Here is a 23,913-nt window from a genome sequence, read left to right as displayed (position 1 = left end):
TAGTGTATAGCACAGGGAACTCTATTCAATATTCTGTGATAAACCATAATAGAAAAGAATATGAAAAACAATATATATATATATGTAAACTGAATTACTTTGCTGTACAGCAGAAATTAACACATTGTAAATCAACTATACTTCAATAAAATACTTTTTTAAATTAATTAATTTAAAATTAATTTTGTTAAGTGAAAAAAGCCAGGCACAAAAGAGCACACAACTGTATGGTTTGTTCCCTTCGTATGAAATCCAGGGATCAACAGAGCTAACCTACAATGACAGAAATCAGAAAGTGGTTGCCAAGGCTTGGGGGTGGGTGTGGGGAGGGGAATTGACTGGAAAGGGCCATAAGGGACCTTGCTGGAGTGATGGAAATGTTTAATATCTTGTTTTCTTGAAAGGTAGTTAAATGCCTATATACAATTGTTAACATGCATCAAACTGAACACAAGTTCTGTGCATTTTATGATATCTTAATTATCCTTCAGTTAAAAAACAAGAAACAAGCCATATAGAAAGCTATGAGATGTAGAATTATTGTTGCAGAAAATTAAATCAGTGGTGTGGAAAACAAAGTTGACCAAAGATCAAAGGGGGTGTTTGAGCATGATCCACATGGAGGGCAGAGAGCACAGCACCAGCACATGAGATTTTCCTGACCAAGGTTCCAGAACTAATGGAACAGAAGCAATAATAAGAGCTCTGAAGGATAAATCTTTTCTGAGGTTAAGAAAGAACCAAGAGTCATATTGCAGGAACTTACCCTGTTCTAGGCTAAACCATAATTGAACTCATTATGGCAAAATATTTGAATTATAAAGAAAAAGAAAAAAGTTCTAAAACATTGAGGCGGGGGAAAAGTCAGTTATCAATAAAACAAAAACCAATTTGGTTGCAGTTGTTTTTGTTGGCCCACAGAATATCAAGAACAGGAGTTTGGAGACAAAGTAGTTGTTATTCAAGAATATTATACTGGACCACATTCTCCCTCATGTTTGAAGGCAACAAAATTCTCAGATGTACAAAGGTTTGGAAAATATTCTCCCCGTGAACCCTCTGAAGAAATTAGTTGAAAATCTTTATCATTCAATGAGTGATGAGGCAAAATGAAGGGTCAATGGTATAGAGGAGTAATGGTACAAGAGGATGTCAGGGAAGGCTAAAATCATTTAAAACAGGAACAAGAAAAAACTGTAAAGGAGTTTAAAAAATGATAGTAAAACTCAATGTATTTCAAGAGAGAATACACACAATGTTAAAAGTAATATCCTTTTTAAAAAACTATCAGACTATGAATCTTAAACTGCTCTAAAAACAAAGTCTTAATAACAACAACAAAACATTTAAATAAATCAAAACAGCAACATAAATCAAGAAGGTGTTTCCCTCTGTTTGGGCAGAGGTTCCTGGGACCTGAATATGTGATGCTTTTTTTAAAAAAATTTTTATTGGAGTATAGTTGATTTACAATGTTGTGCTTGTTTCAGGTATACAGCAAAGTGAATCAGTTATACATATACATATATCCACTTTTTCAGATTCTTTTCCCATATAGGCTATTAGAGCATTGAGTAGAGTTCCCTTTGCTATACAGTAGGTCCTTATTAGTTATCTATTTTATATATAGTAGTGTGTATGTATGATGCTATTTTTGAAACTGCATGTCAGGTCCTTCTGTTTTGGTATTTTCCCTACCTCATTTGAACGTCTTCAATATTTTATCATAAAATTTTAAAATAATATACAGGCTGCAAGAAGAACTTTCCAAGTACTAAAAATTATTCTACTTTCTGATTTTCTTAACAGAAACTGAGAAGTTGTGGTTTATGTGTAAGGTTGAGAGGATGAAGATATATTTGGCAAGTGGGAGCAAAATTATAAGTGTATAAAATTCTTTGTCTCAGGAAAAAAAGGACATAACAGTAACCTGAAAAAAAAAATGGAACAACTTTGTATCAACAAGACCTACAAATTCATCAAAACAACATATATGGAGCCAGGGTTCCACTTTCTAGGGACAAATTCCTATCCTTCTAACTTACTTCAGTTAATCCCAAAGCAGCATTCTTTGATGAACTTGTAGATTCCAATCCAATGTTTGCATGCTTTTTCACAATCCATTATTCCCTTCCTGATTTAAGTATCTTAGATGCCAGAGTACTCACTATAATCATTCCCTTGGAACTTCCTCATTTCTCATGTCCCTCTTGTTTTCTTTGTATTCACTTTCGAAAAGCCCAACCCCCTAAGTTGTCTCAACTATTCCCCTTCTCAGTGTTTACAGCTGAGTAGCTGGATGTTGCTGGAAAAAAATTGTCTCGTGGTTTCATTTTAAATGTTGCTCTCAAATCCTAAGTGGCCCTTGGCCCTACCCAAATAGACAATTATGTTCCTCTAATATGTCCCCATATTCCAAGACAGACTTATCTCATTTCTTCCTAAACTCTTAATCCCAAATCATACCCTCCTCACTTCCAGCTAATGGCCTTATCTCATAAGTCTTTGAGAAAATAGAAACAATCAGAAGCCCTACCTACATGTTCCCCACCACCAAATTTACATACCTTCCTCCATCTGCTTCCATTTTCTCTTCTTTTCCTTGCTATAGCTGAAAAAAAATTTCTCTTCAAATCTAAGGCAAAAGCTAAAATACTCTGAGGTGTGTTCTGTACTTTCTCCTCTCCCATGATCTCAATAAATTAATTCCACTGGTCACTAACTCTCCTGCATCATTGTTATCTCCTCCCTACTGGATCATTCCTTCAGGATACAAACATTCTCTAGTATCTCCTGATCTTTTAAGCAAAGACATGAAGAAAACCTCTCTCTTAATTAGACATCCTTTTCTGGCTCCTGCCCCACCTCTCTGTTCCCCTTCACAGCAAAACCTCTTCGATGAGTGGGTACCCACACTGCTACCACTTCCTAGGCACTCTTTCATTCCTCCACCCACTTCAGCCTGGCTTCTTACCGCCCTCCATAGTAACGAACCTTGTCCTTTCTCCCCTGAGCTGTTACCACTGTGATCTCTTTTGCTGCCAACTCCAAAGGACACCAGTCTGTCCTTAACACACTGGACTTCTCCTTGTCCCAACAATCTTACCTTTGATTCAGTGAAACCACACTGTTTTAGGTTCTCTTCTTCCTCTCTTACCTGCCCTTCTTCATCTTTGCTAAAGGTCCCTTCTCTTCCTGGCTATTCAAAAGCTTTCCTCAAGGCTCAGTCCTAGGCTCTCTCCTCTTTTCACTTTCTTCTTAGGAGTTATCATCTGCAATCATGGCTTTACATGATTACATATATGCAGATGACTCAGATTTTTATATCCAGCCCAGACTCCTCTTTGAATTCCAAACCTGTATTTTCAATTGCTTACTTTCTCCTTTATCTTTGACCCCTCCTCATAGAATCCCCAAACTTCATTATACCCTCAAACACATTTAAGCCTGGTTCTCTTAAATGCCTCTCCTTCTCAGAGAATTCAATTTCTCAAAGTAAAACCTTGGGCATTGTTTTGGGGACCTTCTCCCTCACCTCTTCCCCATGTTTAAGCCAGTACAATATCCAGCCTCATGACTTCTTAATATCTCCTGAATCCATCCTCTTTTCCCACATCAGCTACCACCACCTGATGCAAGCTGCCGTTACCTCCTGAACTCCTGCATTAGCTTCCTAATCAGTCTCATATTCATCCTGGGGCCTTCTAATCCAGTCTCCTCTCTTCAAAAGTATCACAATGGTTGAGAGTCCGCCTGCCGATGCAGGGGACACGGGTTCGTGCCCTGGTCCGGGAAGATCCCACATGCCGCGGAGCGGCTGGGCCCGTGAGCCATGGCCGCTGAGCCTGCGCGTCCGGAGCCTGTGCTCCGCAACGGGAGAGGCCACAACAATAAGAGGCCCGCGTACCGCAAAAAAAAAAAAAAAAAAAAGAAATGCTGAGAGTGACTGGATTTCTTATGGGAAACAGTGAAGGTACAGGAGCTGTGAAGAGGGCGTCGGGGAAAATGTCTGGACCTGCCTAAGAGGCAAGAGACCATTGTTTTGGGGTGTGTGAGGAGAGGGGATTCCTTCCCTGTCTGCCCACAGAAGGCAGAGCACCCCCTAAATAAGCTCCAGAGATGGGTGCAAGCTGCGGCTATCAGCATGGACACCAGTGATGGACATGAAATGCTAAGGCTGCTGCTGCAGACACCAGGAATCCTGTGTGCGGGCACAGGTCACTGTCCACACCTCCCCTCCTGGGAGGCGGTGCAGCCTGCCACTGCCAGGTTCCTGTGATCCAGGGACAACTTCCCCGGGAGAACACATAGCGTGCCTCAGGCTGTTGCAACGTCATGCTGGCTTCTGCCACCACAGGCTCGCCCCACATTCCATACCCCTCCCTCCCCCTGGCCTGAGTGAGCCAGAGCCCCCCAGTGAGCCGCTCCTTTAACCCCCTCCTGTCTGGGTGAAGAACAGATACCAGAGGGTGACATACATGCAGACGTGGGGCCAAATCCAAACCTGAACCTCAGGAGCTGTGCAAACAAACAAGAGAAAGGGAGATCTCTCCCAAAAGCCTCAGGAGCAGCAGATTAAATCTCCACCATCAACTTGATGTACCCTGCACCTGAGCAATGCCAGAATAGACAACAAATCATCCCAAAACTGAGGCGGTGGACTTTGGGAGCAACTGGAGACTTGGGGTTTGCTGTATGAGTCAGACTAATTTCTGATTTTTATGTTTATCTTAGTATAATTTTTAGTGCTTGTTATCATTGGTGGATTTGTTTATTGGTTTGGTTGCTCTTTTTTATTACGTTAAAACTTTTAAAATTTTAATATATTTTTATTTTAATAACTTTCTTTTCTTTTCTTTTCTTCTCCTCTTCTTCTCTCTCTCCCTCTCTCTCTCTCTCTCTCCCCCTCCCTCCCTCCCTCTCTCTCTCTCCCCCCCTCCCTCCCTCCCTTTCTCTCTCTCTCTCTCCCCCCCCCAACTCCCTCTCTCTCTCCCTCCCTCTCTCTCTCCCTCCCTCCCCTCACTTTTCTTCTGAGCCGTGTGCCTAACAGGGTCATGGTGCTCCAGCCAGGTATCAGGCCTGGGCCTCTGAGGTGGGAGAGCTGAGTTCAGCACACTGGACCACCAGAGGCCTCACAGCTCCATGTAATATCAATTGACGAGAGCTCTCCCAGAGCTCTGTCTCAATGTTAAGACCCAGCTCCACTCAACAACTAGCAAGCTCCAGTGCTGGACACTCTATGCAAAACAACTAGTAAGAATACAACACCACCCATTAGCATAGAGGTTGCCTAAAATCATAATAAGGTCACAGACAACCCAAAACACACGACCGGACGCAGTCCTGCCCACTAGAACAAAAGAAAACCCAAAGTTAGCAGAAGGAAAAAAATCATAAAGATCATATCAGAAACAAATGAAAAAGAAGGAAACAATAGCGAAGATCAATAAAACTAAAAGCTGGTTCTTTGAGAAGATAAACAAAATTGATAAGCCATTAGTCATACTCACCAAGAAAAAAAGGGAGAAGACTCAAATCAACAAACTAGAAATAAAGAAGCAGAAGTAACACCTGACACTGCAGAAATACAAAGGATCATGAGAGATTACTACAAGGAACTATATGCCAATAAAATGGACAACCTGGAGGAAATGGATAATTTCTTAGAAAAGCACAACTTTCAGAGACTGAACCAGGAAGAAATAGAAAATATAAACAGACCAATCGCAAGCACTAAAATTGAAACTGTGATTAAAAATCTTCCAACAAACAAAAGCCCAGGACCAGATGGCTTCACAGGCAGATTCTATAAAACATTTATAGAAGAGCCAACACCTATCCTTCTCAAACTCTTCCAAAATATACCAGAAGGAGGAACACTCCCAAACTCATTCTACAAGGCCACCATCACCCTGATACCAATACCAGACAAAGATGTCACAAAGAAAACTACAGGCCAATATCACTGATGAACATAGATGCAAAAATCCTCAACAAAATACTAGCAAACAGAATCCAGCAGCACATTAAAACGATCATACACCATGATCAAGTGGGGTTTATCCCAGAATTGCAAGGTTTCTTCAATATACGCAAATCAATCAACGTGATACACCATATTGACAAATTTAAGGAGAAAAAACATATGATCATCTCAATAGATGCAGAGAAAGCTTTCAACAAAATTCAACACCCATTTATGATAAAAACCCTCCAGAAAGTAGACATAGAGGGAACTTTCCTCAACATAATAAAGGCCATATATGACAAACCCACAGCAAACATCGTCCTCAATGGTGAAAAACTGAAACCATTTCCACTAAGATCAGAAACAAGACAAGGTTGCTCACTCTCACCACTATTATTCAACATAGTTGTGGAAGTTTTAGCCACAGCAATCAGAGAAGAAAAAGAAATAAAAGGAATCCAAATCAGAAAAGAAGGTGTAAAGCTGTCACTGTTTGCAGATGACATGATACTATACACAGAGAATCCTAAAGATGCTACCAGAAAACTACTAGAGCTAATCAATGAATTTGGTAAAGTAGCAGGATACAAAATTAATGCACAGAAATCTCTTGCATTCCTATACACTAATGATGAAAACTCTGAAAAGGAAATTAAGAATACACTCCCATTTACTATTGCAACAAAAAGAATAAAATACCTTGGAATAAACCTACCTAGGCAGACAAAAGACCTGTGTACAGAAAACTATAAGACACTGATGAAAGAAATTAAAGATGATTCAAACAGATGGAGAGATATACCAAGTTCTTGGATTGCAAGAATCAATATTGTGAAAATGACTCTACTACCCAAAGCAATCTACAGATTCAGTGCAATCCCTATCAAATTACCAATGGCATTTTTCACAGAACTAGAATAAAAAATTTCACAATTTGTATGGAAACACAAAATACCCAAATAGCCAAAGCAATCTTGAGAAACAAATCAGAGCTGGAGGAATCAGGCTCCCCGTCTTCAGACTATAGTAGAAAGCTACAGTAATCAAGACAGTATGGTACTGGCACAAAAACAGAAATATAGATCGATGGAACACGATAGAAAGATAAACCCACACACATGTGGTCACCTTATCTTTGATATGGAAGGCAAGAATATACAATGGAGAAAAGACGGTCTCTTCAATAAGTGGTGCTGGGAATAGTGGACAGCTACATGTAAAAGAAGGAAATTAGAATACTTCCTAACACTATACAGAAAAATAAACTCAAAATGGATGAAAGACCTAAATGTAAGGCCAGAAAGTATAAAACTCTTAGAGGAAAACACAGGCAGAACACGCTATGACATAAAGCAAGATCCTTTTTGACCCACTTCCTAGAGTAATGGAAATAAAAACAAAAACAAACAAATGGGACCTAATGAAACTTAAAAGCTTTTGTACAGCAAATGAAACCATAAACAAGATGAAAAGGCAACCCTGAGAATGGGAGAAAATTTTTGCAAACAAAGCAACTGACAAGGGATTAATCTCCAAAATATACAAGCCGCTCATGCAGCTCAATATAAAAAAAAAAAAAACCCATACAACTCAATCCAAAAACGGGCACAAGACCTAAATAGACATTTCTCCAAAGAAGATATACAGATTGCCAACAAACACATGAAAGGATGGTCAACATCACTAATCATTAAAGAAATGCAAATCAAAACCACAATGATGTATCACCTCACACCAGTCAGAATGGTCATCATCAAAAAATCTACAAACAGTAAATGCTGGAGAGGGTGTGGAGAAAAGGGAACCCTCTTGCACTTTTGGTGGGAATGTAAATTGATACAGCCACTATGGAGAACAGTATGAGGGGGTCCTTAAAAAATTAAAAATAGATCTACCGTATGACCCAGCAATCCCACTATTGGGCATATACCCTGAGAAAACCATAATTCAAAAAGAGTCATGTACCACAATGTTCATTGCAGCACTATTTACAATAGCCAGGACATGGAAGCAACCTAAGTGTCTGTTGACAGATGAATGGATAAAGAAGATGTGGCACATATATACAATGGAATATTACTCAGCCATAAAAAGAAACGAAATTGAGTTATTTGTAGTGAGGTGGATGGACCTAGAGTCTGTCATACAGTGTGAAGTCAGAAAGTGAAAAACAAATACCATATGCTAACACATATATATGGAATCTAAAAAAAAAAATGGTTCTGAAGAACCTAGGGTAGGGGCAGGACAGGAATAAAGATGCAGATGTAGAGAATGGACTTGAGGACCTGTGGGGGGGGGAAGGGTAAGCTGGGACAAAGTGAGAGAGTAGCATTGATATATATACACTACCAAGTGTAAAATAGATAGCTAGTGGGAAGCAACTGCATAGCACAGGGAGATCAGCTCGGTGCTTTGTGACCACCTAGAGGGGTGGGATAAGGAGGGTTGGAGGGAGGCTTAAGAGGGAGGGGATATGGGGATATGTGTGTGCATATAGCTGATTTACTTTGTTGTACAGCAGAAACGAATATAACATTGTATAGCAATTATACTCCAATAAAGATGCTGAAGAAAAAAAATTACTCTAGCTAATAAAATTTGTTTATTTACCTATTTGACAATAAGTAAATAAATGGGCGTTCTACCTCCATTTTCTTTATCACTAACTGAACACAGTTTATAGTTAATATTTGTTTATGTCTCTTTTCCTTCTCCTCCACTAGATAGTAAGCTCATGTGGAACCTGTAACTTTCATTTATGAGTGCTTAAATAAATCAGGCACAAAGAAGGTGCTTAGTAAATTTGTCAGTAAATGGATGAACGCATAAGATGAACACACACATGTAAAATTACTTCCTTTTATTTTTCTATTGCCCTCTTGCTCAAGTTTTTACTCTTACAGTTTTCTTAGCTTCTTCTTGTAATAAATAATATCCTTATCTTGACTCTGGCAAAGAAGTGATAGTGCCACTCTTTTTCATGATAGTAGAGGTGGCATGGGGTTAGGGAACAGATTTTCTGATTTTCTCCCATGCAGTCTCTACCCTTTGGTCCTCATTCCCCAGCACTTATATTATTTAACTAGATTTTCTCAGCAACTGTTAAGATAAATGATGTTATTTCTATTTTCTGAGAAAATTGAGGGTCATAAGTACTGAGTAACAATCAAAGGTCAACAAAGCAAAAACCAGTCCAAATCCACAGTTTAAAACCAGGTCGGTAAAATGTGGAAGTTCACCGTTTCTTTTTCCAGCCTATCACTCTGCCTCTTGTTACAGATAAAGCGCGGATTCTACCTACATTACATGTGCTGTGGAGGGAAGAAGAAGCCTCCCGGGCTTAGCTCACTGGGCAGGGCAGGGATCGGGAAGTTAGTATCATGCTGGAAATTCTTCGAAGAAAAGCTTGAGTCTTACACATATGGTTCTGACTAAATATCATCGTTTGTGTGGTCCAGGGTTCATTCTTTCATCTGCCCAGTATTGTTCCATGTTGGAAGCTACTTCATTAACAACATCCAGAAGAATAAAGGATGATTAAGTCATCTTATAAGTCAGCAACATAAGATGGCTCTCAAAATTTTCTCAGGAAATTACATAGCATTATTTCCTAATCTATCCTTATTCTTTGTAAATGGATAGTTCTGGTTAGATACTGAGGAAAAGACTACTTTCTGTCATATTTTATAAAACCTGTTTTTATAACTGCAAGTATTTAAATCTTCCATCTTCACACCATCCTAAGAGCATTGCTTTTGTTTTTCTGTTTCCTTCCACTCTTCACCCACATATTTTGAAATATATATTCAATCTTTACATATTTCCATATTATGTAGTGATAGCATTTTATTCTTTTAGACTGAACACTTTCTTTGTTCTGGTAATAAAGAATCAGTAGACAAAATATTTCAAAGCTTAATGTGCATTATTCCCAAATTGTATTTGTTTTCTTAGTTTGATGCTATGATAAAATGAAAGGCTAATTGATGGTTACTGTATATTAAAGTGGACTGACTAAGTCGATGAGTAAAAGTTGTCAAGGAACTGGATGATCTTCTGGCAATACTATTCTGGCTAAAGAAAAGTATTTAAAAAAAAATCATATAAGTTTATCTAAAGACATGTAAGGCAGTTGAACATAAAATTAAACTGCAATCTAGGATTATTATTTAATAGGCTATTATTTTTTATCTTTGCAATATATATAGGCACTAACAATTATATATGTCTTCCTAGACATGACAGAAGGAACCCTTGAAATATAAAGTGTATTTTATAAGCTATAGATGTACTTTTCCTCTAATAAAACATGTAAACTTACTTGACATTTATATAAACTCATTAAATAACTTCTATATTCATTCTTGTCAAAGGTAGTATTTCAATTTAATTATGATTAGGGACTTATTTAAATCACTATAAAGATCTCATTCCTCATCGAATGATGCCAGGGACAAATATAAAGCTGTCTATATCAGCATTGCTCATTTATTACACCAATTTTCCAGAATATATAGGTCATTCTAAAAGCTCTCCCTGAAAAAAATATAAAGTAGCTTTTTAATTCTCAAAGTTCTCATCAGAATTAAAATAGGTCAAGTTTTTAGAGCATAGAGCTGTGAGATTATTTTTATTTATTTGAGTTTAGGGAATATTCCGAGATGTTTTTTCTCTTAGCTTTATTAAACATTTGGGCATTGTACTGGGTTGAACTGTGCTCGCCCTACCACCTCCCCAAAAAAGAGATGTCTACCAGGAACATGTAAGTGTAGCCTTATTTGTAATAAAGGTCTTTGCACATGTAATTAAGGTAAGGATCTCAAGATGAAGTCATTCTGAATTAAGGTGAATCCAGTAACGAATGTCCTTATAAGAGAGACAATGAGAGGTACATAAAGACACAGAGGGAAGAAGGCCATTTGAAGATGGAGGCAGACATTGGAGTTATACTGCCACAAGCCGAGGAACGCCAGGAGTTGCCAGAAAATGGACGAAACTAGAAAAGATTCTTCCCTAGAGCCTTTGTAGGGTTGGTGGCCCTGCCAACACTTTAAGACTTCTGCCCTCCGAAACTGTGTGAGAATGAATTTCTGCTGTTTTAAACTACCACATCTGTGGTAATTTGTTGCAGCAGCCCTAGAAAACTAATACAAGTATACATTTGATACTAACTGCAGGTTTTGAACTCCTTTAAATGTTAGTCTGTGTCTATTCTCTGTTTATAGATAAGATCTTTTCTTTGAAGTATATTAAAGAGTGAATATCTGTCATTAAAAACAGGAAAAATCCTATATACCTAACATTCCATTTATCTCATAAAGTTACTGTTTTGGCTTTATTTTATCTACCACAGATGTGGCTGGTGGTTATTCATCTTCCATGCTTGATGCAATCAGAAGAGCAGTGATGGTTTCCAACGTGCTTTCAGTTAATAAGATAAATGCGAAAAGCCTCACCCTCAAAGAGGTCTTCAGACTAGCTACTCTTGGAGGCAGCCAAGGTAATGAGCATTTTATTTCTCACACGATGTACATACAACCATGCCAATGTGTCCTTTGCTGCAGTGTGAAGGCTCGTGATAGTGGCATCAGCAGGCACCCCCATATTCATGACTGTTGCATCTCATATAATATAACCAAAACTTAGCAAGTACATGTTCAAGCATGTGGTGGAGGCATCATTCTTTAAGCAAGTTCCCTGTTTTTGGGAGAAGAGATGTTCAGTATGCAATTATCATATTAATTGTTTTAATGGATACTTGCATTGGTCACATGCATACGAGTTCTTTAAAATAATCAGTTTTTTCCCACTGAGTCAAGTAACATGCTCTCTATTGGCTTAAGTAGTAATAATAATAATAATGGCCAAGACTTATTGGGCCCTTACCATGTGATAGGCACTATGCAACATGCTTTATGGATGCTGTTATTTAATCCTCAGAACCACTATTAATTCCATTTTACCAACAAGGTACCTGAGTGAGGCTTACACACCTGTCAAGCTACAGTGTGCCATGATTTGAATCCAGAAAATCTGATGCGAGAGTGCAGGGTGTTACCCACCGCCTTCCACTGCAATATCTTCCTGTATAAATCCTGGCTTAGACGATGTATTTTGTTTATATACTTAAGTACACTAATTACCCAAGCCTGTTTCAAAGGAGAAAGATGGAGAAGTATAGTTGACTGATATGCAAATATTGTTCATCACCTTTTCCCAGTTCTCACATGTAACTGTATTTTTACTGAAAAAATAGAAAGTGGTAACTGTATTGCTCTCTGTCACTTTAAGTATTATAGTATAATCTGGACGGATGATAGTGAACATATCATGAAACCTTAGGTAGTTAGTGAGAAAAACATAGATCGTAAGACAGGTGTATATTTTTAATATATTTTAATATTTTTATATTTACGATATATACCCTAGATCTTATAAATGAAGTATGATGGAGGCCAGGGTATCCTGGGAAGAGAAACTTCCTGGCTCTTCTCTGAATGTTCTGGGCTGTGATGAATGCCATAAAGAACATTTCAAGAAAGAAAGCAAAGGTCATGCGCTTTGCATTTCCCCCAGTCTTATGATTTCATTTTCTAAAGTTCCAAGTTTTAAAAGTTCTGTTCTTTAAACAAGTGTGACACTCCCTACCCCACCCCCGTTTTCACATCTGAGTTGTCCTACCATCTGATTTTCATGGTGTAAATTACTTGTATTTAAATAGTGCTTTTTTTATTCTAGGCTCTCTGTGAGTTGTTTCATCAGGATCCTGTATGCGACCAGGCCGGCATGGGGTGCTTACCAAATCATTTCTACCTTACCGTATAGCTTTCAAATCTATTTTCTGGGCCGCTGTTATGAAATTTCTTCTCAGCTTGTGTCTCTAAAAGAGTCTGAGTGAATGAGATGAATGCATCCCTGTTTAAAGTTGCCATCTTCCCCGCTTTACATTCACTCTCAAGATCAAGATGTGCATAAATCACCTTCACAGAGCCAACATTTGCTCCAAAGACAGTAAAACTGCATTTGAGTTGCTTACCAGCCCAGCTAGGCCTCTCTGAAATAATGTGAATTTAGATCAATTTACAATTCACTGACAGTAGCTGTGGTTTTTTTTGGTTAGTTCATACCTGAACTCCCCAGGTTCTAACAAACAGTCCAGTTAATTTATATATATATATAATACCATCAATTCCTGGCAAATGAACCTGGTTATCTGGCCTATTAAACACACAGTTTTATGTTGAATACAGTCATCAAAAACTCACGTTTGTCATGCTGTTTGTCAAGGGAAAAACGAAGTAGAGTGTAATCGATGAAGGAGGAGAAAATTTCCAGTGATTTTCTATTACATTCAGTTCTTCCCCCCACCATCAGTGGAAGTCACCTGACCACTTTTAACATTTCTAATTATGTTTGCACCTCTTTAAGAACTCTTTAGCTAAAAAAATCTTTTTCTTTTCTGAGAATAAAAGAGTTGCCCTTTAAATAACCATTTAAGAACAAGCAAGATTTCTAAATCTGTGCTTAGAGCATTGCCAAAAGACTTCTGGATATCCATACCTAGAAATATAACGTAGTGGGTATTGTCTAACAGGAATATGGTGTCTAATATTTTCACATAGGACTGTATTCTGACAGTGCCAGAATACAGCAAATACATGTAAAAATTCAAGTAAGTAATGCTGCACTCCAGCTGACCTTTCTTTCATGCATGCTTCTATCTGGAACACTCTATCCAGATTCTGGCTTTAAGGAGCTTTAAATTCAATACCTTCATTGACCAGGAAAACCAACTACCCTCATCTTCTGAAACTAAACCATAAAAATGAGAGATGTTCTTCCTCGACATCCACTATTCACGGAATAGGAATTCTAGCTGGGAGATGGATCAAGTCAATAGACATTGTTGACCTATGCCCTATTTTAGAGAACCATTCTTCTCTGGCAACGAGAAAATCTTTAAGGTTACAGAGAAATTAGTCTGCTTTCAAAAGCACTGGGACTCTTGAGTTATGAAAATCTATTTACTTTCAGAAGTGAATTTTTTCTCTTCAAAGGATTTAAACTAAGGAACTTAGGATGGATATGCCTGCATTGAAAAATATGCAAAAAGATAATTATTTTTTACTTACTTGAAGTTCATTTCACTGCCACAAAAATAGACCTTGTCAGCTATTTCACAGAACAAAAAAAAAAACAACACAAAAAGGGCAAGGAAAGGAGTTGGAATGTTGGAAGGAGAATAGGAGAGAAAGAGAAAGATATTATGTCCATCATCATGTTTCTTAGAGAGGTGAATGGAAATCACAGACCAGTTGGACTGTGAAGGGAACTGATAGAGCTGAAACAGAGAGACAACATCAGAATTACGATCATGGTGTTGAAGAGAACTCTTTTTATTCTCAGATTTTGCTTTCCCTGTGCTTACTCTGCCTTCTGTAAGTTGAAGTCTTGCGACCTATTGGAATGCTTCACTATTAAGATACTAATTTTTTTCTAGTGACACACTGGCAGATTCTGTCCTTGCAAATTGGGATATTTGCATGGTCCAATGGCTAAAAATACTAACTGTTTATTAATTTATTCCATCCTGTAGCCCTCGGGCTGGATAGACAGATTGGAAACTTTGAAGTGGGCAAGGAATTTGATGCCCTCCTGATCAACCCCAAAGCATCTGACTCTCCCATTGACCTGTTTTATGGGGATTTTGTTGGTGATATTTCTGAGGTACGTAAAAGGAAGTTGATCAAAAAGCATTAATTTCATGAACTAGTCAGTCACAACAGCTTCCCTATAGAAAAAAAATAGACACTGAAACATTTATTGGAATGCAGGAGAATCTTATAAGGGAAGCTAGATCCTTTTTTTTTTTTAACATATTAATTCGAGTATCATTGCTTTACACTGATGTGTTAGCCGCTGCTGTATAACAAAGTGGATCAGCTATACGTATACATATATCCCCATATCCCCTCCCTCTTGCATCTCCCTCCCACCCTCCCTATCCCACCCCTCTAGGTGGTCACAAAGCACAAGCTGATCTCCCTGTGCTATGTGGCTGCTTCCCACTACCTATCTATCCCACGCCTGGTAGTGTACACAAGTCACTGCCACTCTCTCACTTCGTCTCATCTTACCCCTCCCCCTCCCCGTGTCCTCAAGTCCATTCTCTACATCTGCGTCTCTGTTTCTGTCCTGCCCCTAGGTTCTTCAGAACCTTTTTTTTTTTAGATTCCATATATATGTGTTAGCATATGGTATTTGTTTTTCTCTTTCTGACTTACTTCACTCTGTATGGCAGAGTCTAGGTCCACCCACCTCACTACTAATAACTCAATTTCGTTTCTTTTTATGGCTGATAATATTCCATTGTATATATGTGCCACATCTTCTTTATCCATTCATCTGTCGATGGACAAGTAGGTTGCTACCCTGTCCTGGCTGTTTTAAATAGTGCTGCAGTGAACATTGTGGTACATGACTCTTTTTGAATTATGGTTTTCTCAGGGTATATGTCCAGTAGTGGGATTGCTGGGTCATATGGTAGTTCTATTTTTAGTTTTTTAAGGAACCTCCACACTGTTCTCCATAGTAGCTGTATCAATTTACATTCCCATCAACAGTGCAAGAGGCTTCCCATTCTCCACACCCTCTCCACCATTTATTGTTTCCAGATTTTTTGATGATGCCCATTCTAGTGGGTGTGAGGTGATACCACATTGTAGTTTTGATTTGCATTTCTCTAATGATTAATGATGTGGAGTATCCTTTCAAATGTTTCTTGGCAATCTGTATATCTTCTTTGGAAAAATATCTATTTAGGTCTTCTGCCCATTTTTGGATTGGGTTGTTTTTTTTGATATTGAACTGCATGAGCTGCTTGTATATTGTGGAGATTAATCCTTTGTCAGTTGCTTTGTTTGTAAATATCTCCCACTGTGAGGGCTGTCTTTACGTCTTGGTTATGGTTTCCTTTGCTGTGCAAAAGCTTTGAAGTTTCATTAGGTCCCATTTGTTTATTCTTTTCAATCTCCATTTCTCTAGGAGGTGGGTCAAAATGGATCTTGCTGTGATTTGTCATAGAGTATTCTGCCTATGTTTTCCTCTAAGAGATTTATAGTGCCTGGCCTTATATTTAGGTCTTATATCCGTTTTGAGTTTATTTTTGTGTATGGTGTTAGGGAGTGATCTAATTTCATTCTTTTACATGTAGCTGTCCAGTTTTCCCAGCACCACTTATTGAAGAGGCTGTCTTTACTCCATTGTATATTCTCCTTTATCAGAGATAAGGTGACCATATGCGTGTTGATTTACCTCTGGAATTTCTGTTCTGTTCCATTAATCTGTATTTCTGTTTTTGTGCCACTACCATACTATCTTGATTACTGTAGCTTTGTAATATAGTCTGAAGTCAGGGAGCCTGATTCCTCCAGCTCCGTTTTTCTTTCTCAAGATTGCGTTGGCTATTCAGGGTCTCTTGTGTTTCCATACAAATTGTGAAATTTTTTGTTCTAGTGCTGTGAAAAATGCCACTGGTAGTTTGATAGGGATTGCATTGAATCTGTAGATTCCTTTGGGTAGTATAATCATTTTCACAATGTTGATTCTTCCAATCCAAGAACATGGTATATCTCTCCATCTGTTTGTATCATCTTTAATTTCTTTCATCAGTGTGTTATAGTTTTCTGCAAACAGGTCTTTTGTCTCCTTAGGTAGACTTATTCGTAGATATTTTATTCTTTTTGTTGCAAATGGGAGTGTTTCCTTAATTTCACTTTCAGATTTTCCATCATTAGTGTATAGGAATGCAAGAGATTTCTGTGCATTAATTTTGTATCCTGCTACTTTACCAAATTCATTGATTAGCTCTAGGAGTTATCTGGTGGCATCTTTAGGATTCTCTATGATAGTACCATGTCATCTGCAAACAGTCACAGTTTTACTTCTTCTGTTCTGATTTGGATTCCTTTTATTTCTTTTTCTTTTCTGATTGCTGTGGCTAAAACTTCCAAAACTATGTTGAATAAGAGTGGTGAGAGTGGGCAACCTTGTCTTGTTCCTCATCTTAGTGGACATGGTTTCAGTTTTTCACCATTGAGAATGATGTTGGCTGTGGGTTTGTCATATATGGCCTTTATTATGTTGAGGTAAGTTCCCTCTATGTCTACTTTCTGGAGGGTTTTTATCATAAATGGGTGTTGAATTTTGTTGAAAACCTATTCTGCATCTATTATCATATGGTTTTTCTCCTTCAATTTGTTAATATGGTGTATCACACTGATTGATTTGCATATATTGAGGAATCCTTGCATTCCTGGGATAAACCCCACTTGATCATGGTGTGTGATCCTTTTAATATGCTGCTGGATTCTGTTTGCTAGTATTTTGTTGAGGATTTTTGCATCTGCATTCATCAGTGACATTGGCCTGTAGTTTTCTTTTTTTGTGGGATATTTGTCGGGTTTTGTATCAGGGTGTTGGTGGTCTCGTAGAATGAGTTTGGGAGTGTTCCTCCCTCTGCTATATTTTGGAAGAGTTTGAGAAGTAAGAGTGTTAGCTCTTCTCTAAATGTTTGATAGAATTTGCCTGTGAAGCCATCTGGTCCTGGGCTTTTGTTTGTTGGCAGATTTTTAATCACAGCTGCAATTTCAGTGCTCGTGGTTGGTCTGTTTATATCTTCTATTTATTCCTGGTTCAGCCTCGGAAAGTTGTGCTTTTCTAAGAAATTGTCCATTTCTTCCAGGTTGTCCACTTTATTGGCATATAGTTGCTTGTAGTAATCTCTCATGATCCTTTGTATTTCTGCAGTGTCAGTTGTTACTCCTGCTTTTTCATTTCTAATCCTGTTGATTTGAGTCTTTTCCCTTTTTTCTTGAGTCTGGCTAATGGTTTATCAGTTTCGTTTATCTTCTCAAAGAACCAGCTTTTAGTTTTATCTTTGCTATTGTTTGCTTCATTTCTTGTCCATTTATTTCTGATCTGATCTTTATGATTTCTTTCCTTCTGCTAACTTTGGGGGTTTTTTGTTCTTCTTTCTCTAATTGCTTTAGGTGTAAGGTTAGGTTGTTAAATATTTGAGATTTTTTTTTTCCTGAGGTAGGACTGTCTTGTTAAAAACTTCGCTCTCAGAACTGCTTTTGCTGCATCCCATAGGTTTTGGGTCGTCATGTTTTCATTGTCATTTGTTTCTAGGTATTTTTTGATTTCCTCTTTGATTTATTCAGTGATCTCTTGGTTATTTACTAGTGTATTGTTTAGCCTCCATGTGTTTGTAATTTTTACATTTTTTTTCCTTAATTGATATCTAGTCTTATAGCGTTGTGGTCGGAGAAAATACTTGATACTATTTCAATTTTCTTAAATTTACCAAGGCTTAATTTGCAAGCCAGGATATGATCTATCCTGGAGAATGTTCCATGAGCACTTGAGAAGAAAATGTATTCTGTTTTTTTGGATGGAATGTCATATAAATATCAATTAAGTCCATCTTGTTTATGTGTCATTTATAGCTTGTGTTTCCTTGTTTATTTTCATTTTGGATGAATTGTCCATTGGTGAAAGCGGGGTGTTACAGTCCTCTATTATTATTCTGTTACTGTCAATTTCCCCTTTTATGGCTGTTAGTATTTGCCTTATGTATTGAGGTGCTCCTCTGTTGGGTATATAAATATTTACAATTGTTATATCTTCTTCTTGCATTGATCCCTTGATTATTATGTAGTGTTCTTCCTTGTCTCTTGTAATAGTCTCTATTTTAAAGTCTATTTTATCTGATATGAGAATTGCTACTCCAGCTTTCTTTTTATTTCCATTTGCATGGATTATCTTTTTCCATCCCCTCACTTTGTGTGTATGTATTTGTAGGTCTGAATTGGGTCTCTTGTAGACAGCATATACATGGATTTTGTTTTTGTATGCATTCAGCCAGTCTGTGTCTTTTGGTTGGAGCATTTAATCCATTTACATTTAAGGTAATTATCAATATGTATGTTCCTATTACCATTTTCTTAATTGTTTTGGGTTTGTTTTTGTAGGTCTTTTCCTTCTCTTGTGTTTCCTGCCTAGAGAAGTTCCTTTAGCATTTGTTGTAAAGCTGGTTTGGTGGTGCTGAATTCTCTTAGCTTCTGCTTGTCTGTAAAGGTTTTAATTTCTGTGTCAAATCTGAATGAGATCCTTGCTGGGTAGAGTAATCTTGGTTGTAGGTTTTTGTCCTTCATCACTTTAAATATGCCCTGCCACTCCCTTCTGGCTTGCAGAATTTCTGCTGAAAAATCAGCTGTTAAGCTTATGGGATTCCCTTATATATTATTTGTTGCTTTTCCCTTGCTGTTTTTAATATTTTTTCTTTATATTTAATTTTTGATAGTTTGATTAATTTGTGTCTTGGTATGTTTCTCTTTGGATTTATCCTGTATGGGACTGTCTGTGCTTCCTGGACTTGATTATTTCCTTTCCCATATCAGGGAAGTTTTCACCTATAATCTCTTCAAATATTTTCTCAGTTCCTTGCTCTTTCTCTGGGACCCCTATAATTCGAATGTTGGTGCATTTAGTGTTGTCCCAGAGGTCTCTGAGACTGTCCTCGATTCTTTTCATTCTTTTTTCTTTACTCTGCTCTGCAGTAGTTATTTCCACTGTTTTATCTTCCAGGTCACTTATCCGTTCTTCTGCCTCAGTTATTCTGCTGTTGATTCCTTCTAGAGAATTCTTAATTTCATTTATTGTGTTGTTCATCATTGTGTGTTTGCTCTTTCATTCTTCTAGTTCCTTGTTAAATGTTTCTTGTACTTTCTCCATTCTATTTCCAAGATTTTGTATCATTTTCACTATCATTACTATGAATTCTTCTTCAGATAGACTGCCTATTTCCTCTTCATTTGTTTGGTCTCATGGGTTTTTACTTTGCTCCTTCATCTGCGTATTTCTCTGTCTTCTCATTTTGCTTAACTTACTGTGTTTGGGGTCTCCTTTTCTCAGGCTACAGGTTCATAGTTCTCGTTGTTTTTGATGTCTGCCCCCAGTGGGTAAGGTTTGTTCTGTGGTTTGTGTAGGCTTCCTGGTGGAGGGTACTGGTGCCTGTGTTCTGGTGGATGAGGCTGCATATTGTCTTTCTGGTGGGCAGGACCGCATCCGGTGGTGTGTTTTGGGTTGGTTGTGACCTTATTATGATCTTACGCAGCCTCTCTGCTGATGGGTGGGGTTGTGTTCCTTTCTTGCTAGTTGTTTGCATGGCGTGTCCAGCACTGGAGCTTGCTGGATGTTGAATGGAGCTGGGTCTTAGCATTGAGACGGTAATCTCTGGGAGAGCTCTCGCTGATTGATTATTATATGGGGCCAGGAGGTCTCTGGTGGTCCAATGTCCTGAACTCGGCTCTCCCACCTCCGAGACTCAGGCCTGACACCCGGCTGGAGCACCAGACCCTGTCGGCCACACGGCTGGAGTGCCTTCAGAGTTGGAGAAGCTGGCCTGCAGTGGCTCTCCTTCTGCGCTGCACATTAGAATCACCTGCTTCTTCCTTGTTTTGCCCCAAAGGCAGTGTTCCACAGAGAAAAACAGTCCCCTTGAAAATAGTCACAGCTTGAGATGGCTTTTTTTTTTACTTTGTGCTTAGGTTTCATTTGCTCACAGTGGGTCATGTGCAGAGGCCTCGCACCCGGCTCTTCCTATTGGGGTTCCTAGTTTGGAATCTAGATCCTTTTAAGTTATTATAATTTCATGACAATAATGGTATTAAAGAAACACTTGTATTTTGAATATATTTGAAGGTATTTGGCTATAAGAAGCCATAATATAGCTACCACTTATTGAACACACTTGCTGTGTGCTAGATGGCATGGGATTAATACATTATTTTTGTTTAATTATCAGAACAACTATTATGAGAGCCAGGTGGTATTAATATTACCATGTCGTTTATGGGGCAGTGAGGCTTAAGGGAGGCTAAATGGTTTACCTAAGAACTCATGGCTAGTAATTAGTAGACAGAGTTTGGATTCCATCCCAGGACTTTCTGACTTCTGGAGTCTGGGCTCTTGATCACAATGCTACATGGATTCTCTTAATTATAAGAAAATGAGTTTTTTTGTTCCTCTTAGCATGTTTTTCTACGTATAAAATAAACTAGTTCTTACTTTAATAACAATTCTTTTTGAGACAGTTTTTCTTTAAAACTTAACTACTGCCATTTATAAATTGATCCATTTATGAGAGTAAATGTGATACTAAATGTAACATACTGAGGTTTTTTGAAGAAAGGGGCTGGATTATTTGAAGTTGATACCATTAGTTATTTACATATTACTTATTCTTTTACTTTTTTATTAGAGTGAGTTTCTGGGAATAGGGCTTAGACCCATTCATCCAGTCATTTTTCTTGTATTATACACCTCTTGAAATGTTTAAATTAAATTCTTTTTTTTTTTTTTTTTTTTGTGGTACCCGGGCCTCTCACTGTTGTGGCCTCTCCCGTTGCGGAGCACAGGCTCCGGATGCACAGGCTCAGCGGCCATGGCTCACAGGCCCAGCCGCTCCACAGCATGTGGGATCTTCCTGGACTGGAGCACGAACCCGTGTCCCCTGCATCAGCAGGCGGACTCTCAACCACTGCACCACCAGGGAAGCCCTAAATTAAATTCTTTAATTTTTGTTAACACTTTCCTCTGAAGATTTCAAGGTTCTATGTTAAGAACTTTCAGGCAATGGGAAACATTTGTTAATAGTCAGTACTGTTTTTTTTAGGCAAAAGACCATTTCTTTTTCATTAATAAAAGTCGATTTGGGGATGTTCAGTTGATGCCAGCTTAGGTGAGACAGTGATTGTTAGCCATAGAAGCCAACTCCTATGAGTAGAGTTAGGTCTTTTGGGGCATACTTTAGCATTTTGACTTGGGATACTGGATTGTTGATGACAAATAAGTCTTCCCCTTCACCCTTTCTGCCCAACTCTGTTATTGGAATAGCCATCAGTGTATCCATTTCTGGGACCAAGTTCCAGCCAGGCTAATGTATACAACAGAGAGAAATACCTTTTAAATGGATGGATTACGTGTCTTATCTCAAGACCTTTTTCAGGTTTAAATTCAAAATATTTCACTGTAACTCTTTGATATGGAATGCAAGACTAAAGAAATTCACATGTGGAAATGCAAACAGACACTGATCAATCAAGATAGCATCTTTTATGTAAATATATAAATAAGTTTTGGCACTGAAATGTACAACTAACACATTTTTCTCTGTGGGTTTAGCCATAATTTTGGTAATATGTATATTTACAAAAGAAAAAAGTCTGTGTTTAGAAAAAAATAAAAACAGATTTTTGCCATTGAGAAATAAATTTATATTTCTGGATTTTGCCAACCACTGTTGGCTGTGAATTTGCTTTTCTAAATGCACAAAATATTCTTTCTCCTTCTTATTATTATTTTTCATTTTAGGCTATTATCCAGAAGTTCCTCTATCTAGGTAGGTATATATGTCTCTATACTAAATAAAATCTTTCTTTGTCTCTTGGGTATGCTCTCTGCATTTATTGTACCATATGTTAAGCCTTATGTGTGATCATTTGCTTTGATTCATTATATTTTTTAACATTCCTTGGCATTGAGCCCATTTATGGCACAATATTTAAAGGCACTATTTGAAATGAATACGCTCCTCTAGAACATAGTCATAAATCCTAAACTGAGGAATGGCAGGCCAAGGAGAAGAGATCATCCTGTCCCTTCTTCCTACACTCGTTCTGTAACCCCAAGTCTGCCCTAGCACATTGTATTTGTGATTGTGGTGGAGTCTTGCCACACATGCTTTTTAACGTACTCACATTCAATTCTATTCACTGAGAGAGAGAAATAAATAGTGCAGAAGATTCTACTCTTCCTCCCACTCCGTTGAGTGAGCTCTGAGTTCTGAGTTAATTTGGGGTGGGAGAGACACATGTGGTATTTCTTTAAAAAGCTCAGTTCTTGCAGGCCCTTCATCTCACCATGCTGCTTATGATTCTGGGGTGTAAAGATAAGTATTTCTTTTACACTTGGGGCTGGAAAAGGAAACCACTCACTTCAGCTGAAAGGACAGTGATTGGGGGTTGATTCAATTTTATGTGAATTCTGCTTTAGGCGTGTATTTCAGACTCTAATCCTCAAATTAGGTGCAGTGTCTTCTTTTGGTCATATCTACCTGTTCAGATTATAAACAATGATTCCTTGATTTTTCTTTCAGGAGATGACCGAAATATTGAAGAGGTGTATGTGGGTGGAAAGCAGGTGGTTCCCTTTTCGAGCTCAGTGTAAGACCCTCTGCATCTACGAGTTCTCCTGGGGTAACACAGTTCTGTGTTTTCTTGTGCCCAGGCGGAGTTAGGAAGTCAAAAACCAGTACCTTGTTCTTGGGATGACTATCTCCTTCTGTGTCTAGTTACAGTATTCACTTGACAAATCGTTCAAAGGAAGTTGCTCTAATTCTCAACTCTCTGGTTGGGAGGATTAAAAATTTCGCCTTTTTGAGCTGTTTAGATTTACTTTAAAGCTCAAACATAAGGGAATGTTATTACTGGTGGTGTTTGAGATTTAAATAAAATCTATTTCACATTTGGACATGTGGAGAGAAAAGATATTCTTATAAGGTTAGATATTTTGAGCTAGTAAATGTGAAAATTAGAAAACAGAAAATGAAACAGTGAATATATTTTTGAGGGAGAAAAAATTAGACTATGAACACACGTTGGAAAATGACTTCAGATTGTGTTTGAAAATTATATACTGAGCATACTAATTTAAAAAGAGAACTTGTTGAATTTTAAAATGTATTTCTCGATTGACCTTGTGTTCTGGAAATATGCACTTAATGGAACTTGCATTTCAGAGATATGTTATTGTTGTGCTTTGCCTTCTTTGGGGATGAAATGTCAGAAATTGAATGCCACATGCTTTCTTAATATAGT

At 37.9% G+C, this 23,913-nt stretch overlaps 1 protein-coding gene across 1 annotated transcript in view; it reads left to right on the top strand.

Moving 5' to 3' along the window:
• Positions 1–23,276, top strand: part of GDA (guanine deaminase) — a 126,840-nt gene extending 103,564 nt beyond the window's left edge. The window contains exons 11-14 of the mRNA XM_060154979.1: positions 11,325–11,471; positions 14,568–14,698; positions 22,409–22,436; positions 23,193–23,276. Coding sequence (XP_060010962.1) covers positions 11,325–11,471; positions 14,568–14,698; positions 22,409–22,436; positions 23,193–23,263 — 377 coding nt within the window. The 3' untranslated portion in view covers positions 23,264–23,276. The remainder of the gene's footprint in view (positions 1–11,324; positions 11,472–14,567; positions 14,699–22,408; positions 22,437–23,192) is intronic.
• Positions 23,277–23,913: the final 637 nt, after the last annotated feature.

The sequence above is a fragment of the Lagenorhynchus albirostris genome, chromosome 7 (genome assembly GCF_949774975.1).
Source record: "Lagenorhynchus albirostris chromosome 7, mLagAlb1.1, whole genome shotgun sequence".
Taxonomy (NCBI): Eukaryota; Metazoa; Chordata; class Mammalia; order Artiodactyla; family Delphinidae; genus Lagenorhynchus; species Lagenorhynchus albirostris.
Note: the sequence above shows the minus strand (reverse complement) of the source record. Positions and strands in the feature narration are given on the sequence as shown.